We start from the raw sequence: 20,265 nt of genomic DNA, 5'->3' as shown, positions 1-20,265 counted from the left end.
CTTTTAGAAGCAAGGATGGCCTCCTTACCAGAATTAATGCCCTTGATTCCGAAGATCTTTCTCCCGGAACAACTCTTAAAGAACCCTTAAGTTCTCTCCAGATCTCAGTTTCAGGACCTCATGAGCAAAAAATGTTTTGGAGACCAAGAAGTAGGAATCAAATGGCCAATGAAGAAGATCAAAACTCTAGGAATTTTAATCTTATTGCCTCTGTCTAGACTAAAAGGTATCTAATTTCAGAAAATTTTTATGGTTGTCTTGTTATTAAGCTTGATGTTGAAACAACCTTTCAATAAGGTTTATTGGAGTTACTTTGATGCTATTGAAAGGTGAAACAGGATGCTTAGGGCATAGGTACAGATCTTGGATCATGGGTTGCATTTTTTGGTGTCAATTTGTCCATTACTATCAATGGGAGGCTTAGAGGCAAAACTTGGGATAATTCCCTTTCTCCCTCTATTTTTACCCTCATCATAGATTTCTTTAAATGCTTAATCAGGTCATAATTATGGCTTCCTTGAGGGCTTTTAAGTGGAGAATATGCATAGCAATTACAGTCACTCGATGAAAATATTTCCTTTGGGATGAAGATGGATGGGCAAGCCATAGGAATTGCAGACTTGGATTTTGGGATGAAGATGGATGAGCAAGCCATAGGAATTGCGGACTTGGATTAATCACCTCACGGAGAGAACACGAGGGATGAACAATGATTAACCTACCTAAGTTTTGCATCAGTTCTCTAGGGAACTGATGACATGATTTCCAATTCATTGATGAAACTATCCTTTTCTCCACCCTTTCTCTAGGGAAGCTTTCAAATCTTCTTAAGATCAGTATCTTTTCGGCAACCTTGATACAAGCCTCCTCTTGGCTTATTCTCTCATGGGACACCCTTTTGCCAAGGAGGAAATCCTCTGGATGCATTTTGTTTGAGCTTTGCTATGGTTGATATGGATGGAAAAGGAATCACGGGATCTGATGTAGCCGTTTATGGCTTTGGGTAGTTTAAAAAAGGCTTTAATGATATAAGCTTAGTTGTAGGTTTTAAATCCTTTTACCGTGTGGTAACTACATGTTACTGTTGTTTGTTAGTTTTGCTAGTTGTAATCCCTATATATAGGAGTCTTCTTCAATTAATAAAGGCAGATTAAGATTTTCTTACTTTGATCAAGAGAATCTTCGTCAAATTGGTATCAGAGCTCCCAAAACTTTGCTGGGCACTCAATGGCAGGAAAGAAACCGACAATGGGAGACAACTCTTCCATAACAAGTAAAGAAGCGGATCTACCAGCCGTTCTCTCACCACGGACAGTCACCAAACGCTTGCAGTTGGTTGACGGAGAGATCAAGAATCTACAAAGTGATGTGGGTGAGATTAAGCAAATACTGGAGATGATTCATCAGCAATTGGAGACGCTGAATGTGAGCCAGAATTCAGCAAACAATGACCAACCTTTGCCTCCAAGATTCAGTCAAGATGTTCGGAAGGATGATAGACAAGGTATTCGTATCCAAGAAAAGCTGGCAGCACCTCAAAGAGTTCATCAAGATTATAACAGAGGACCAAGATTACATCAAGATTATCATCAGCATCACCAAGAAGTTAACCTCAACCCTCTGTTCCAAAGACGCCAAGACTTTTACTTGGATTTTTCTAGTGATGAAGAAGATGATTACTTGGAGACGGATGACAACCAACGGGGTTTTCAACAGCGACAGGTTAGGCACCATGAGGCGCCCGATTTTAAGATGAAGATCGACCTCCCATCCTTCAGCGGCAAGATGGAAATTGAGGGATTCTTGGAGTGGGTTCGGAACGTGGAAATTTTTTTTTCTTACATGAACACCCCGGAGGAGAAGAAGGTACGGCTTGTTGCTTTTAAACTCAAAGGTGGCGCATCGGCGTGGTGGGATCAATTAGAGGTCAATTGACAATGATATGGTAAGCGCCCTATTCGGACATGGGAACGTATGAAAAACTAATGAGGGAACGGTTCCTTCCCATCAATTTTGAGCAGATTTTATATAATCAGTATGAAAATTGTCGACAAGGAACTCGTTCCATAGCTGAATACACGGAGGAGTTCCATCACCTGGGTGCAAGAACAAATCTTTTGGAAAGCCAGCAGTATTTGGTCGCAAGGTTTGTTGGCGGCTTGAGGGCAGACATTAAAGAACAGATTGCATTGCAGCCTCTTGGGTACCTCAATGAAGCCATATCTACTGCCACAACTATTGAAGAACAAATTAACAACCGGTATAAGAAAACATATGCACAGCGAAACACTTGGGATCAAGGGGCTTCTTCAAAAAGAAATGCCATCCCTGCGGACACACCTACCGCACCACCTGTGAGCACGTCGTCCAAAGGAAAACAAATAGCCAACGACACTTCTCCGGCTACCAAAACCACGGACCCTACTGTTGGAAAGAAAGTAAGTAATACTTATAACCGCCCAACCTTGGGCAAATGTTTTCGATGTGGGCAGGTGGGACATCTTTCGAATGAATGTCCACAACGAAAAGCTGTTACTTTCATCGAAGAAGAGGACCAACCGGATTATAGTGAGGAAGAAACTCCAGAAGAGGACATTGAATACATAGGTCCTGATGAAGGTGAGACCAATTGCGTTGTCCAACGCCTCCTTCTCACTCCAAAAGTCGAACCAGCTTACCAACGACATGCTTTATTCAAATCTCGATGCACTATCAATGGTAAAGTTTGTAACTTAATCATTGATAGTGGTAGCACTGAAAACATTGTGGCTAGTAAACTAGTTTCAACATTAAATTTGACGTTACATCCCCATCCAGTGCCATATAAAGTCTCTTGGATAAAAAATGGTGGGGAGGCTCAAGTCACACACATGTACGGTACCTTTGTCCATTGGAGCTAGTTACAAGGACCAAATTGTGTGTGATGTTTTGGATATGGACGTTTGCCATATTATACTTGGTAGACCGTGGCAATACTATATACAAGCAGTCCATAGGGGACGCGATAATACGTATGAATTTTGTTGGATGGGAAAAAGGGTGGGTTTATTACCTCTCCCTCCATCTAAACCTATACCTTCAACAGACGGTATTTCAAAAACCAGTACTTTATTAACACTATCCTCGGCAAAACAACTATATTACATAAAGATATGCCTGTTCTTGGTCTTATAGTCAAAAGTTTTGGAATTATCGAACAACCATACTCTATTCCAACCGAGGTGGAACAATTACTTCTTGAATTCAAGACCATTACAGAAGCTCCTAAGGGCTTGCCCTCCTTAAGAGATATTCAACACAATATTGAATTCTTTCCCGGGGCTACCTTGCCTAACCTAGCCCATTATCGAATGAATCCACAGGAATACAAAATTTTACACGATCAAGTCCAAGAGCTCCTTGATAAAGGACACATCCAACCTAGTTTAAGCCCTTGTGCTGTGCCCGCTTTGCTTACTCCTAAGAAGGATAGCACATGGTGGATGTGTGTGGATAGTAGAACCATTAATAAAATAACTATAAAATACCGCTTTCCTATTCCCCGCATCAGTGACCTCTTGGATCAACTTAGTGGCGCTACAACATTCTCAAAAATAGATCTTCGGAGTGGATACCATCAAATTCGACTACAGCCGGGGGATGAATGGAAAACCGCGTTCAAGACAAATGAAGGTCTGTTTGAATGGCTTGTCATGCCGTTTGGCCTCTCCAACGCACCAAGTACTTTTATGCGCCTTATGAACCAGGTATTACTTCCTTTTATTAATAAATTTGTTGTAGTCTATTTTGATGACATACTTATATATAGCCCATCTATGTCTGACCATATCACACACCTACATCAGGTCTTTTCGGTATTAGCCACTAATAAGCTAGTCATAAACCTTAAAAAGTGTCTTTTTGTCACATCTGAGATATCCTTTCTTGGTTTCCTTATAGGACACAATACTGTAAAAATGGACCAGCAAAAAATTAAAGCTATAGTTGAATGGCCAGAACCAAAAACTCTAAAAGATGTCCAAAGTTTTCTTGGCCTTGCTTCCTTCTACCGAAAATTCATTCGAAACTTTAGTTCTCTAGCTGTCCCCTTAACTAATTGCCTAAAAAAGGGACCATTTCTTTGGGGACCACCCCAAACCGACTGCTTTACAATCTTAAAAGCCAAATTAAGCAGTAGTCCTGTCCTTACATTACCGAACTTTGACCAATCGTTTGAGGTATCCGTGGATGCCTCAGGTATTGGGGTAGGGGCTGTTCTCTCACAAAGCAGTCATCCAGTGGAATATTTTAGTGCAAAGTTAAGTCCTTCAAGACAAAAGTGGAGTATATGAACAAGAGCTCTATGCTTTGGTTAGAGCTTTAAAACAATGGGAACACTACCTTCTAGGGAAAGAATTTGTCCTTCTCACCGATCATTTTTCATTAAAATTTTTGCATACCCAAAAATCTATTAGTAGAATGCATGCACAGTGGCTATCATTTTTACATAGATTTGACTTTGTCATTAAACATACTTCGGGAAGTAGCAACAAAGCAGCCGATGCTTTGAGTAGGAAGCATAGCCTCCTTACATTACTCAAAGGTGAAATCATAGCTTTTGACCATCTTCCGGATATTTGGCATAATTGTACACAACATATAGCTTCACCTGATTATCATATTTTCAATGGTTATTTATTCAAAGGAAATACCCTATGTATTCCTCATACATTCCTTCGGGAAGCTATTGTTAAAGATATACATTCAGGCGGGTTAGCAGGCCATTTAGGTCGAGACAAGACAATCACAATTGTTATGTCTCGGTTTTTCTGGCCCCAACTCAGAAAGGATGTTACTAATTTTGTTCATAAATGCTATATTTGCCAATCCTACAAAGGGACATCTCAAAATACGGGGTTATACACACCCTTACCTATTCTCGAAAATATATGGGAGGATCTATCGATGAATTTTGTACTTGGTCTTCCTAAAACCCAAAGAGGTTTCGATTCTATAATGGTTGTTGTGGATAGGTTCAGTAAAATGGCCCATTTTATAGCTTGCCGAAGAACTTCATATGCAGTTTCCATTGCTACCTTGTTCTTTCGTGAAATTGTACGCCTACATGGTATACCAAAATCCATTGTATCCGATCGGGACGTAAAGTTCCTTAGTCACTTTTGGTGGACTTTATGGAAAAAGTTTGATACTACACTAAAATTTAGCACTACGAGTCACCCGCAAACAGATGGACAAACAGAAGTAACTAATCGTTCATTGGGCAACCTCCTTTGATGCATTAGTGGGGATCGTCCAAAACAATGGGACATGGCACTTGCACAAACCGAGTTTGCTTTCAACAATATGAGCAACTGAACAACAGGGAAGTGCCCATTTGAGGTTGTATATACTAAACTCCCTAGGTTAACTGTAGATCTCGCTAATATTCCTCTTTCTGTTGATCTTAGTGTGGAGGCCGAGGAAATGACAGCTCGAATTACTCAACTACATGAGGAAGTTCGACAACAATCGGAGATATCAAATGCTAAGTACAAGGCTGTTGCGGATAAGAAGCGGCGATTCAAAGAATTCCAAGTGGGAGATCTTGTTATGATCCATTTAAGGAAGAATCGCTTCCCAGTGGGAACTTATAACAAGTTGAAGAAAAGGAAGATAGGACCTTTTACTGTACTGGAAAGGTTTGGGGAGAATGCTTACAAAATTAGCCTCCCAAGCGATTATAATATCAATCCGGTCTTCAATGTAGCGGATATTCACCCATTCCACCCCCCTGATGAGTTTGATTTAGCGGCTTAACTCGAGGACGAGTTTTTTTTTCTTAGGTGGGGGAAATTGATGTAGCCGTTTATGGCTTTGGGTAGTTTAAAAAAGGCTTTAATGATATAAGCTTAGTCGTAGGTTTTAAATCCTTTTACCGTGTGGTAACTACAAGTTACTGTTGTTTGTTAGTTTTGCTAGTTGTAATCCCTATATATAGGAGTCTTCTTCAATTAATAAAGGCAGATTAAGATTTTCTTACTTTGATCAAGAGAATCTTCGTCAGGATCTTTCAAGATAAAGAACAAACTACAGACCATATTTTTGAACTATAGTTTTCATGGTTGTTACTTGGTGTAAATATCTTTTTGGCTACCTCGATTTGAATGTCAATCTGAACTGGATTTTCGGATTTTCTATGTCTAATCTCAGAAAGAATTTTCTATGGTTTGAAAGAAATCTTATAATTTTCGAGGACCGGTGTAAATCTTTGTTTGATCGGTTTAGCATAGCTAAATTTAAAGCATCACCATGGTGTTCTATGTCTAATCTTTTTGGGAATTATTCTCCTACCCTTATTTGTTCTAATTGGGGTGCTTTTGTTCCCATTTTTAGTTTTTGTGTTTTGCATTTGTTTCTTTGTCACTCTTTCGAGAGTTTGTATCGTTGAACATTTATGTTCATTTTCATTATTTTAATGAGAAGTTCGTTTCTTGTTAAAAAAAAAAAAACCTACAGGAGTTCCTTTCCAACCACAGATGCCATAGGAGAGCTCTTGAAGCACAATTCCACAAAAATTTAGCCTTCTTAGGGAGGTTCCACAAAAAGATCCCCATGAATCATTTCCTTTTATTTATTTTTGAGACCCATAGATTTTGTAACTGAACATTTAAACCATGGTTGGAGCACATGCGAGCTCCTTCCAGGGCCTAACTTTGGTTTCTTTTCATACTAAAAAAGAAGGCAACCTTTTTCATTAGAAAATCATGGGCTGTCTGATGCTTTTGTTATTCTATATCCTTTATTCCTTTTCTTTCTGGGTTTTTTTTAGTAACTTTTTCCCTCTTGAGAACTTCTTGACAAGAAGTTCTTCGTCTGGTCTTGCTTATTTTGATGATCTTTGCTGTATTTATTTCACATGGTACCTGCCTAAAATATTTATTTACAGGGAATTCTTTTAACAGGAGCCCCAGGAACTGGAAAAACTTTACTTGCCAAGGTAAATCTTCACTCAGTTTTCCTATATGAAATATTATGTTCTTTTATTAGAATTGCTGTCATCTATGCTATGTTCTATCCATGACTTTTGGCTTTCATTTGCTCTCTTCTGTTGGACAATTTGTTCAATATTTTGGCTGACAGCTGACTGGTAACGTGGACGTCCGCTCTCATAAGATCTCTATAGTAGGTACTTTAGAAGAAGGTCCAGACATGACGAGATGGTTCTTTTTTCTTAGAAAAGATATTTCTTTTCATGATCTAACCTGGTTGTTTTCATCACAGAAGACAGATTAGGGAAATAGTTGTTAAGGATGAATAAACCACCACTCAACCTAAAAGCTTAAGCTGATAGGTCGAGTAAATTTAATTCATATATAGATATCTCAACACTTTCTCTCACTTGTGGGCTTGGAATTGCAAGAAGACCCAACAAGTTCTTCGATTTTTCAATAAGGAATGAGATAATCATCAAAGAGGGAAGTTTTACAAAAAGGACATGGGAGCTAAGGAGCCCCCTATAAGGGACAAGGGTTTATTATAAGAATCATCACCAGTCCTAGTTGATCAAAGATAGAATATTACAAAATTCCAGCGGTGAGGCTATATACTGTACCAGCTCTGAAAAATTGCAAAGGGCCTGCTAAGTCATTTAAAGTTATGTTGTACAGATCAAACTGAGCAGAGGCTTTCATCAAAACCATAGCTTTTCAAAAGAATTTCCAATGGAAAAATGTTTCAGGTGTGAGCAAGCTGACCTAGACACTTACGGATATCCAGAAGAAAAAAAAAAGTTTCAGGAAGAAGGGAAGAAACATCCTTTGGATAGCACCAGGCCGTACCTAAAACTTGAAAAATAACATTCTAACGCTTGGGTAGCAAACTGAGTGTGATGTGGATAAATGGTCCATGGTCTTCCTACCTTTTAATCAGTAAAAGCAAACGTGAGCATAATTGTTAGTAGGGATTCTTTTTCTGCATATTATTTCTTGAATTCTCAGGCTTTTATAATCTAAGGACTAAACGAAGAATTTAGTAGGGTTTTATTTGGGTGCTTATCCAGCTTTGGATAGGAGCCATTTAGGGTGGAAAAAACAAACAGGAAAACCCTTGAGGTGTCCAACATACTCACCAAATAATCGTCATTATGGTTAAGAGCATCTACATTCAGTTTAGTGGGTAAATCAATCCGCTTAGCTGAATGGAGTGAAAACTTCAAAGTCAGTTCATACTAACTTAGGATGCTAGGGCAACCCCAATTTTAGTTCCTTTTAAAATTTTGGTTTTATCTTTCTTCTTGCCATATTCAAATTCCTCAATCCTCAGCGACCTCCTTGTGTTTTCATTCTTTAGTCAATCTGGATTATAGGTTCTATATGGAGTAGGTTTTAAGAAATGGCAGCACAATCTATGCTTGCATAATTATATAAGGTTTGACCTATTAATGCATTAATGGAGATTTACTTGCCGTGTATAATCTTGAAACTATTGATATATTTAAGGATTTTTCATTTGTTTGGTAGTTTCATGATATCATTATTTTTGTATTGGTTTCTTTATCATCTCAGAAAATTTTATACAAGACTTTTTTTTTCCCTTTTTTAGTTAATTGTTCAATCTACAACGTCTAATTATTTTTGTACGATGACTTGATATAATTTGTGTCCTCAAGGCTATCGCTGGTGAAGCTGGTGTACCATTTTTCTATAAAGCAGGATCCGAGTTTGAAGAAATGTAAGCCTTATTTTTTTATTGTATTGGTGGTCTTGTATTAGAAAACATCCCTTTTTCCTTGTTGGAGTGAGGCATGAATATGTTAACGTCATCATGTAATTATAGTCTAGTTAATTAAAAGAATTAACGAGAATTTGCCTTGTAGTGTCATTTCTATCAAATGTTTAACAAAAACTTGTTTAAAATAGTTTTTCATGCAAAGTGCAGGGATTAAAAAAGAATATTTAAAAGCTTAAGGACCAAAGAAGAAAATATGGAATTTCATACACCAAAGTATGATTTAAACCTATAAACTAAGGTGAATGAGTTGCTACTTTAGTTGAACTGTTTAACTTATTTACTATGTTTGGTTATACATGTAAATTGTAAACTTTTATTTTCAATTTTGGTTCCTAATTCTTTTTCTTATTTTTCTTATTTTCTTTTTGACAAGAAACCAAAGCTGAAATATCAAAAAAAAAAAAAAGAGAGAGAGAGAGAGGAATAATCCCCTCCCAAAAGAGAACTAAACCATTAAAGTCTTCCAATCATTTATAATAGTGAAGAAGTAGTTACAACATAATTTCTTGTGGTTTGAACACTACCACGATGTAATATGTTGTACATTACATTTACTCTAAAAATGATCCACTGTGCTAAGTTTATCTTCAGAAATCCTCTAATTTCTCTCTTTCCCTAATCATCCAAAAAAATAACCCTCACTGCAAATTGCCACAAGATTTTAGCTTTGCCCTTAAGAAAACTTCCCCTTAAGCTCAAGCCACAAATCCACTTTCTATGGAAGAAAATCGCTAAATCAAACACAAACAGGAGAGAAGACCATGCAGAAAGCAAACAGACAATGAAGAAATAAATGAGCATTGCATGTCTACCGTAGAGTAGGGACTATCAGCTGTAGCCTGTAGGATTGTGGGATTATCTGAGCATTACTTTAGCATTAGTGATGCTGACTCTTATGTCTTCAATTGGCAGGTTTGTTGGTGTTGGTGCTCGGCGTGTAAGATCATTATTTCAAGCAGCCAAGAAAAAGGTTTGTTTCTCTTAGTGATGACTTAGATTTCGTTTGATAATAATTTTGTTTTTAATTTTCTATTTTTAAAAATTATGCACGTTTCCTCACCATTTCTTTGGTATGTTTTTCACCTTTCTTATAAAGATATTTGAATTCTTAGACAAATTTCAAAAACAAAATCAACTATCTATTTTTATTTTGGTGACAAAACAAAATCAAGTTTTTAAAACTACTTTTTCGTTTTTGTTTTCAAAACTTGGCTTAGATTTTGAAAATGATTTTACAAAGTAGATAACAAAATAAAGAAATACGGGTGGAAATAGTGTTTATAGCCCAACTTTAAAAGACTGAAAATCAAAAGCTAATAGTCTTCAAACGAGGGCTTAATCACCTAACTTGAAGGGGCATGTAAACTCAAAGAAATGTCTAATATGAGGTTTCTAAGGTTTTTTTGTAATTATCAAGTTAGATGTTATTCTTTTGGATTGGAGCCCCATACTATAGGCTTGGGTCCTCTTGACAAGCTGTTTTTTTTGTACTCCTTGTTTTTTGTTTACCTATATTCTTTCATTTTTTTTTTCATTAAAAGCTTGGTTTCCTATATTAAAAATAAAAAATAAAAAATGGAAATGTCTGATCGATAGACAGATTTAGGGTGAAAACATCCATCCAAGTGCAATTGTATTATTTATCTTGTCCCCATCCTCTGCAGGCTCCTTGCATCATTTTTATCGACGAAATAGATGCTGTTGGGTCCACTAGAAAACAGTGGGAAGGCCACACAAAAAAAACATTGCATCAACTGCTTGTTGAAATGGATGGCTTTGAACAGAATGAGGTTCATCCAAACACTTTGCTGCATTTGTGAGTTTTCTTATCCATTAAGGGGTCGGTTTTAATTTTATTTTATGCAGGGTATCATATTGATGGCTGCTACGAACTTGCCAGATATTCTCGATCCAGCTTTGACACGGCCTGGTAGATTTGACAGGCATGTAAGTTCCTTTGAAGCTGTCATAGTTTTTTTTTCCCCTTCTTTTCTTAGAGAAGTCGGAGACATTTTATTAATGAAGTGCAGAATTCTTTGAATAATAGTGATTTGTATCATAGTTAGTTGATAAATTATAGTGACGTTTATTGATATTTGATTTAGTTGAAATTTTTATTTCTCTTCAAGAAAAATTATAGTGCTTTTGGACTATATTGAATCACTTTATTTAAAGCAGGATTTGTATCATTCTAAGCCAATATTTGAATTTTATCCGTTTTCTATACTGTTATAGTTTCTTCCAGTAGTTAAAACTAACAAACAGCTATTTGTAGATTGTTGTCCCGAACCCTGATGTACGCGGTCGCCAAGAGATTCTAGAGCTCTATTTACAAGATAAACCATTGGCTGATGATGTAGATGTTAAAGCAATCGCTCGAGGTACACCAGGATTTAATGGGGCTGGTAAGTCTTCACTTGTGTGTAACTTAAGTATGATTATTCCAATTCTTTTATTAATAGGAAAGCAAAATTTTTTATTTGTACAGAGAAGTATCTGGAATGATTACTCAATGGAAAATTACAATGGGTGACAAAACTACTTGTAATATTTCCAAATTTGTTACACGGAAAAATAATTTGAAAATGTACTATTCTTGTACTATGGATTGATATACTTAATACATATCTTAAAGTTCACTAATATATCTAATATAAAATACATCACTGAATATATCTACTATTGATCTACTATTATCGCAAAAACTGCTTAAATTCTTTCGACTTAAATCTTCCTTTTCTTGCTGAATTTTCTTAGCAACCAACTTTTGTTTCCTTGTCAGATCTTGCAAATCTGGTGAACATTGCAGCCATTAAAGCTGCAGTTGAAGGTGCAGAAAAGTTGAACTCTACGCAGTTGGAATTCGCAAAAGATAGAATAGTTATGGGTACTGAGAGGAAAACAATGTTTTTATCAGAAGAGTCAAAGAAGGTATAAATTTCTGAAGAAATTGGTTTCTTTGTCACTAGCACTTTCAGTTATTTCAACTACATTTAGATAGTGTTTTTCATCGACAAATGATGTTTTATCTTCCCAAATAGTATATGGATGCTTGATGATGCACATCTCTCATTGTAGCTCACTGCGTATCATGAGAGTGGTCATGCAATTGTCGCTTTTAATACCGAGGGTGCGCATCCAATTCATAAGGCAACGATCATGCCTCGTGGATCTGCTCTAGGAATGGTCACACAGCTTCCTTCGAGTGACGAGACATCTATTAGCAAGAAGCAACTATTAGCACGACTCGACGTTTGTATGGGAGGAAGAGTTGCGGAAGAGATCATATTTGGGGAGGACCATATCACCACTGGAGCAAGTAGTGATCTTCACACAGCTACAGAACTTGCCCAATATATGGTACTTCACTAGATTGTGTTTCTAAAACTATTACATTATTTCTTATCCTCAATGCTGTTCTTGAATACCAATGAAGGTGTCAAATTGCGGGATGAGTGATGCAATTGGACCGGTTCATATCAAAGAACGTCCGAGCTCAGAACTGCAATCCCGTATCGATGCTGAAGTATGTTTTTGGTACCTTCTGCCCTTTGAATGATCTGGCCAAGCAAATTCCTTTGAAACCTGAAATTGTATTATTTGTTCTACAGGTGGTTAAACTCCTTAGAGATGCATATGACCGTGTGAAAGCCCTCTTAAAGGAGGTTCGTTTAACATTTGAACTTTGATAAAAGTAAATGGGGTCCAAATGTGTTTTTTTTAATTATTAGGTTAAAAATTTTAAGAGTACTTTTTTACCAGTTAAAATCACTTTTTTGAAATTTTCGATACTATCCTGTTGAGGTGGGGAGGTTTGGGAATTGGGAGTCTGAGGCTAAGGAATGAGGCCTTGTTGGCTAAATAGTTATGGTGGTTCTTTCAAGAGCCTAACGCCCTGTGGTGAAAGGTTATCGCAAGCAAGTCGCAGGTGGTCAGTTGAATTGTGCTAGAAATCCTTGGAAGGCTATCTCATCTAGTTTTCCCTTCTTTTCCCGCTCGAGATGTTTTGTTGGGGATGGTTCTGATACTTACTTTTGAGAGGACTTTTGGGTGGGAGACAATCCTCTTTGTCTTTTATCCCCTCGTCTTTACCACCTTTCCAATAAGAGGTTAGATTCAGTAGCCTCGATTCTAGAGTCGAGGGACAGTGGGTCATCGCCTTCTTGTTCTTTAGGTCTTCTTTGTCCCTTTACTGATAGAGTCCATGGTGCTCCTTGTCGTCGCCTTCTTGTTCTTTAGGTCTTCTTTGTCCCTTTACAGATAGAGTCCATGGAGGCTTCGACCTTGCTCCTTTTGCTTTCAGATGTTCATATTCGTGAGGGAGTAAATGATATTCGGGTTTGGTCCCCAAGCCATTTTAAGGGGGTGTTTCATGTAGTTCTATGTTCCATACGTAGAGTGTTCGCTTCGCTTTAGGAGGTCAAAATTCCAAAGAAAATTAAATTCTGGGTGGCAGGTCTTACATGGGAAGGTTAACACTTTGGATCGTAATTAAAGGTATGGAGAGGTCCCTGGAGTCCACGTGGGATCTCATTAGGTTTATATAAGGCCCCTATCGTTCGTACCTACGCTAGAAGGGGTAAAAAGGAGAATTGGAGGCCTATAGCCACAACGGCCAGGGGAGAGAATGTGTGAGAATATAGGTCTGCTAGTTAGTGTAAAACTCCTTATTTTCTAATATGGTCATTTTAAATAATAATGCAGCAGTGTAAATAATTAAACACTATATCAAAGGAAAGACTTCTTTATTAAACTTTAAAGTTAAAAACTAAAGATAAGGACAAGTCCAAATTCGAAACAGAAAACCTATATTATGACAAAAAAAAATAACTAGCAGAATGATATAAAGTTCTCATAATCCAAGTTCTCCTAATCTAACAAAAATATTGAAAAGACTAAAGATTTATAACTCATACCAAAACATGTTATTCCTCGATCACTATCCGAACATTCACTCGAACCTCCATTTGAAAACATTTAGAAAACAAAAATGAATACAAAAATACTCAATAAGTGATTTTCATATCAAACATTAAAATTCACTTTTTCCTGCAAAACAAACGACACGAAATACAAACAAAACGGAGTTACGAAAGTCCTTATAAAACAAACATCGCAACTTTCAAGAGATCAAATCATTCAATCATGCAAAACAAACTTTCATTCATTCATACTTCCAAAATCAGAATGGGAAGATGCATTATTTGGGTAGCTTACAGATCATATATGATTATCTATTGGTAACACCAATCAATCAATCAGAAGCTTCAATCAGAGTTATCGAATTAATATGACCAGAACAATCAAAATGATTACTTCAATGTGGTAATTAATATGACCAGAACAATCAAAATGATTACTTCAATGTGAGACCACGTGAGTGAATAACACACACATGAATCTTCATTCCCAAGGAATGTCAAACCACAAAAGTGCCTCCCACAAATAAGTCGGAGACTCATAACAGAAATCCATATTTCAAATTAGGCTATTAAACCTAATAAGCAAACATTCTCAAAACAAAAATCGCATATCCTGATAGCCCTATCGAATTAATTAAAATATCTTTAAAAGATGTGCAACACAAATATATACTTTAGTAGTAAACCACTTCAAAACATAAAAATAATTCCAAATAAAACTTTATCAAATCATACCAAATATACCTTAAAATATTTCATAAATAAATAAAAGGTCAATTTAAAAAAATACTTATCAAAACCATAATAAATCTTCCATTTTTGAAAGTTGTGGGAATCACAAATTTTCAGAAGGTATATGGAAAATTACTTACAAATTTATAATATTTCTAGGAGAGATGCAACAAATTACTTACCTCTATCGAAAATAACTTCTTCCTTGAATACTTGTGAACCTTTTTAGAAGCCTAAAATACAACCAATATTTAAAATAAATTCTAAAATCCTATACAAGGATTTAAAATCCATCTAATTACTAAGCAAATCTTATCTACCTAATTTTAAATACTTTTTCACATAAAACAATTTGGAAAATATGGATTTCATGTTACAAAACCAGATCTGAAAAATTAGGTTAGAATACATTAAAATCCAAAAATAACCAACTTTAAAAGTCCAAGAATCGGTACTAATCAATATGGGATAAATTTACAAAGAAGTTGTCCAAACGGTACACAATCTCAATCCCTTAATGATACATTAAACATCAGCTGTCTTACATTTTAACACAACTTTAGCTGAAGTTCTAATGTTTGGCATTCTTGTTTTCAGCATGAGAAGGCATTACATGCACTATCAAATGCCCTCTTAGAATGTGAGACACTCAATGCAGAAGAAATAAAGAGGATTTTACTTCCTTATAGTAGAGAAGGGCCGTTGCCAGACCAACAAGTAGAAGAAGAACAAGGGGATCTTGTGTTGGCTTGATTGAAGTTCACTGACGTTGCAGCAGCCCATTGCCATCACTGTAAAGTACCTGAATCAACCAAGAAAGAGAGGTGATATTTTATAATTTATTCCGATACATATGATGGGTTTATAGATAGTAAATGTAGGATCTTCTTAGCAACTTCTTCAGGCAGATTGTGTATTATTGCCACTTTCCACAAGTGGGGCGAATTTTTGAACACAACAATCAGTTTCTTAATATATTTCTTTTCAGGAAGAACGCTTTGTAATATTTGACATTTTTTTCTTCTGACAGCACACGTAATTTTGATGTTCAGTCATCAATGTTACTGTTGTATAAAATCTATTCTTCTTTGATATCGATTTAACTATCAGATCTCTAATAAAGCCAGATTAATCATGGTGTTCTCACTTTTCTTCTTTCTTATGTAGGGTAAAAAGATTATTAACACCAAGATGAATGTTTAGAATTATAACTTGTTTGAAACTTTTCTTTTATTACTATTATTATTATTATTATTATTATTATTATTATTATTCCACTGTCGGGTGTTCCAAAGTATCTATATTTGTTGGTATATGTGCTGTGAATCAGTCCCTTTAGATTCTGCACGCCTCAGAGGACAGAAAGCTAGAAAGAGAGTAAATACTCACAGTTTGCTGCTATCGAGCCGAGCGTCAAGGCTTGTAATGACAACATGGTGTAAATTCAGTCCCCCAGAAACCTGACAGATTCATGGAGAGAGAAAAGCTTCAGTGATGTCATAGAATCTATATTGCTGCACCTGCAAAAATAGGTCAAGTGAATTGAATTGGGTTTGGTTAGATAGAGAGCTGCACCTTGGACCCACAAAAATATCTACTCTGACCCGAACACTTGCCAATTAGCCTGATATTTTGCATAAATCCAAGCCGCAACAATTTGTCCCACTCCCTTCTGAAGGAAGTTCGAATGTCTCACCCTCGCCAGATATCTAAATAATTCCAATACATAGTTTTTAATATAAATTAAAAAACTTGGACATTATAATGTATGCATGAACTTCTGACACTGATGACCATCATAATTTAATCTGTATGTACAGTAGAAGCAACAACAAATGCAACAAAGCTAACATTATTACACACTCTTCAGAGGGAAGATGGGGACATTGGCAGATAGATGGATTTATAATAAGTCGGTAGTAAATAGTAATGCATGTGTGTGTAAGCTCACAGGGAGCTTTTTGATGTCAAATCGTCAGAAATACCCTGTGGTGATGTGAAGACAGCAGAGAAACAACACAGAACACCACCAAGAAATAGCATTACATTACCTCAAGTTAACATAGCCTCTCATCAGATTTCAACTAACTGTTGCTTGTAAAACTGAAACAGAGAGGGAAGCGAATATACAGAAACCATTCATTGCTATCACAAATATACACAGCAAAATAAGCATACATCACCATGGACAAAACCCTGGAAATCAGATGAAGGAATGTAGATTTCCCCCTCTCTCTGTCCCTCTCTGCTCTATCTCTCTCTCTCTCTCTCTCTCTAAGTAGCTCAATTCTTCAAAGAGTTTCTCAAACCTTACAAGACCCTCGGTGCTCCAGGTACTAGATAAGACTTGCAGAACTTAAATAAAAACGAAAATAATATCAACCGATACAAGATGGTGCTAATGTGTGTACAATATACCCCCTCTTGCCAGTCCATCTCCAAAGCCTCCAAGATATGAGAGCCTAGGAAGCTTCATTCATGGCAAGCCCTTGCATGCATCACACGGTTACTATTCCCATTTCTTAGATCCTATCAAGAGGCTCAGTGCGATCTTGCACTGCAAGCCGCTCCGAAACATCAGCAAGTGACTTGAGATTGCATTTGATCAAGGCTTCCACAAAGTAGCAAGTCTCATCCTTTGTGTTTCCTTCAGGCACATCCACCACAAATGATTCAATTACCAGAGTCCCTGGTCTTCCATCAATGATTTCTGGATGCAGGGATATGATTGAAGAGTAATTCTGAAAGAAAGATTTCGGTAATTTAGATTTGTTACTGATTTAGTCACATAGAAAAGATCGATCGCCCAATTGAGAAAGAGAAATGAAGCCTTTAACTAGGCATCCCCAAGCATGAAAGTAAGAACTATGAGTCTTTAATTGCTAGTACAGAAACCGATAAGTGATGATAGTAGAAGCAAAAAGCCTGTGTAAAATTTCCAGTTTCATTCATCAATCATAAAGCTGGTGCCATGGTAGAGCTTTGATTCATGTTAAACCCTTAATCAGACAGACAAACGAATGGTATCATGAGAAACTCATCATTCTTGTACGGTTGTACCCAAAGCACATGCCACAACAAATAGTTGACATTACATGGATAATAAAAAACTATATTCAAACTTGGCTTAAACTTGGAAATCCCCTGCATTATCCATGGGCACAAATGACTATAAAAAGCACATTTGAATAAAATCTTTTCTCAAATCCACAAAAGGGTTCGTTGTTATAGGTGATAGTGCACTTTCAATAAGAAATGCTCTAATAGTTATTCCTTTTGATCTATATGAAATCACAGTTCTCAAACTACTGATTCGAAGTCATTGTAAATAAGTTAGATTAACATTTGGATCATTTTAGGCTCCAAACTTTGAAGGATAAATATCAGTATGGATATGATTGGCTCAGAAAATTATAAATATCACAAAATATTCTCATAAAATGAACACCTACTTTGGTTTGTGAACACCTAGGACAATTGTTTTTACCTTGAAAGATAGATAAAAATCGCATATGTTCAGCCAATATCAGGACTATGGAATTCCCAAATGAAATAGAGACTAAAAATACATTGAGACCTGTACCTTGAGTCTGTGATCTCCGCCAACGATTTTGATGCTAAGGATGTGTCTATCATCATCAAGAAGTTCCAATCTCTCTGTACTTGTTGTGGCAGGAAGCCCCGACTTCACATCAACTTCTCTGAGGGTCCCTATCTCAAGGTTTCCCTTCACAACACATCTGCTAACAAAGGGTTTGTATCTTTGTGGTTGATCAAACCTCCTTACCAGAGACCATACCTGAAGGGAGATAATCCAATTCAGAAAACAATTCACTAAGGCATGAAAGAAATAACACAAATTACGATAATCTTTATCATTCAATAGGATCGTACAACCTTCTATAATGGTTCACTTTCCAGTTTGAATAATTCCTAAAACCCTCCATATGATCAGAGATAGAACAAACGAAAACATAAAGCAATCATAGTTCGCTAGTGATACAATGTCTTTACACTTATTTCTAGAGGTTGGTAGAGTGTAAAACTAACCCCTCACTTTCTATTGCAAAAACTACCTGGAGGAGCCAAACTCCATCTCAAATTAAATGCCATCCGTTCACTTGACCTTATAGACATTCAGACTTCAATATAAACATTCAAGAATGCCATGCCAGAAACCAACAGAAACAATTAAGCCAATCTAAAAAATTATGAATTGACACAGCACTTATTGATGCCAAACCAATCGGCTACATCCTCTAGAATGGAGAACGTCTAGACCATTATGGTGAGAAGTAAAACAGGGTTAAAAAAAAAGGAAGAAGACAATTAGGCACATCAGATGTCTCCGAAGAGACGACAAATACGCACATTAAACCAAAAAATGAACCAGACCAAGTCATCTTTATTAACAGACATTTAAAATGGATAGGGAGAGAGAGAGAGAGGAGATGATTTACAAGATGAACAGGAGCTTTAATCCGCTTGACGAGCCGAGAGGTGCACTGATTCTCAGCTGGCTCGTTCCTGTGGTACCTCCGAATGAGCTCCCATTCCACGTTACTGAATCCTCCTCCATTCCCATTCCGATTCACTGAGCTATGCCCATTCATTCTCGCTACAAAATCAAAGACCACCGCAAAAGCTAAACCAATTTGTCTTCCCTCGTTTCTCCTTCCTTCTCGTTAATAATTAACCAAAAATTGCAAAAATTCAGCTCTCTCTCTCTTTCTCTGTGTAGAACCATAAACAATGAAACTAAGGTCAAACCATCACATCAACCTATACTGCCCAACTCCCCCCTCAATCGCCGGCAACCGGAAGATCCAATCGCCGGCATAAAAGACTCTCAGAAAACAGAAAATCGCCGTCAGATACGGAAACGAGATTTGGCCTCACCGAGAAACGGCCACCGGAGACTCACCGCCATAGACGACCGACCCGAACTCTGCCTCAAACAGCTTTTTCTTCTCCTCCATCTCCTCTCACCGCTTCATATAATTTTTCTCTCTTAATTAATTTATTAATTTTATTAACTATTCTTTTTTTTTCCTTCCTATTTTTGTATATTAATTAATCTCTTGCTAATGACAACAAATTTTGTTTCCCAAAAACTACCCCTGAATTTTTCATTTAATACGTCCGATGCCATCGCTTTTGCCCCTGACTTGCTTCGTCGTTATCTTTAACCGTTGGGTAAAAATAGAAAGTTGAATTTTATTTTTAACTGAAAAAAAAAAGAAAAATCTTTTCTTGTCGGCAGTTAATTGAAGTTGCAACCGTCGCCCAGACGGCGCCGTTTTGACACAGTTGCAGCCCATGCAGTTGGATATTTTCTTTTGAGTGAGATATTTATTTGTCTGTTTTCTTTAATGTCCTACATAATTCTTTTATTTGAAAATAGCCATTTTTTTGCTAATTTCGTAAAATTGCTTTGTTTGGTCAAGTTTTATGCTATTTTCAAATCAAATTATAATTTAAATCAGTTTAAATACTATTTTAATTCTCCGTACTTTGAATTTAAGATTTTGGTTTATTTTGGTCTTTATACTTCTAAAACGTATATTTTGGTCTATGTACTCCTAAAATATTTATTTTAGTTTTTGTATTTTTAAAAGGCGATTATTTTTCATTTCTATCTTATTTATTTTGATCAAAATTGTGACATGATATTTCACTCACTAAATTTCTTGACATGCAGCCATATATTTATATTAAAAGGTTTCTAATGTGTATAAAATTTTAGTTAAATTTAACAAATAAGGACTAAAATGGTCAATTTTTAAAGGTACGATGACAAAAACAAACGTACGTTGATTTAGATGAACAAAATTTGAAAGTA

General features: G+C 36.5%; 2 protein-coding genes across 2 annotated transcripts in view; one reads left to right on the top strand and one right to left on the bottom strand.

Annotated features, from left to right (window-relative positions):
* FTSH11 (FTSH protease 11) overlaps window positions 1–15,569 on the top strand; it is a 32,740-nt gene extending 17,171 nt beyond the window's left edge. Inside the window, exons 7-17 of the mRNA XM_022302328.2 lie at window positions 6,926–6,976; window positions 8,648–8,709; window positions 9,682–9,739; window positions 10,434–10,559; window positions 10,636–10,716; window positions 11,045–11,174; window positions 11,552–11,700; window positions 11,848–12,129; window positions 12,206–12,295; window positions 12,381–12,434; window positions 15,021–15,569. Coding sequence (XP_022158020.1) covers window positions 6,926–6,976; window positions 8,648–8,709; window positions 9,682–9,739; window positions 10,434–10,559; window positions 10,636–10,716; window positions 11,045–11,174; window positions 11,552–11,700; window positions 11,848–12,129; window positions 12,206–12,295; window positions 12,381–12,434; window positions 15,021–15,176 — 1,239 coding nt within the window. The 3' untranslated portion in view covers window positions 15,177–15,569. The remainder of the gene's footprint in view (window positions 1–6,925; window positions 6,977–8,647; window positions 8,710–9,681; window positions 9,740–10,433; window positions 10,560–10,635; window positions 10,717–11,044; window positions 11,175–11,551; window positions 11,701–11,847; window positions 12,130–12,205; window positions 12,296–12,380; window positions 12,435–15,020) is intronic.
* A 971-nt stretch (window positions 15,570–16,540) lies between these two features.
* Window positions 16,541–19,434, bottom strand: LOC111024613 (abscisic acid receptor PYL8). The gene is made up of 3 exons (XM_022302336.2): window positions 18,884–19,434; window positions 18,007–18,222; window positions 16,541–17,164 (listed from the first exon to the last, which is right to left on the bottom strand). The coding sequence occupies exons 1-3, from the start codon at window positions 19,034–19,036 to the stop codon at window positions 16,946–16,948; spliced, it is 588 nt and encodes a 195-aa protein (XP_022158028.1). The 5' UTR covers window positions 19,037–19,434; the 3' UTR covers window positions 16,541–16,945.
* Between the last annotated feature and the right edge of the window lie 831 nt (window positions 19,435–20,265).

This window comes from Momordica charantia (genome assembly GCF_013281855.1).
Source record: "Momordica charantia cultivar OHB3-1 chromosome 6 unlocalized genomic scaffold, Mcharantia_2.0 BLBB01000006.1, whole genome shotgun sequence".
Classification (NCBI taxonomy): domain Eukaryota; kingdom Viridiplantae; phylum Streptophyta; class Magnoliopsida; order Cucurbitales; family Cucurbitaceae; genus Momordica; species Momordica charantia.
This window is presented reverse-complemented; position numbering and strand designations above follow the sequence as displayed.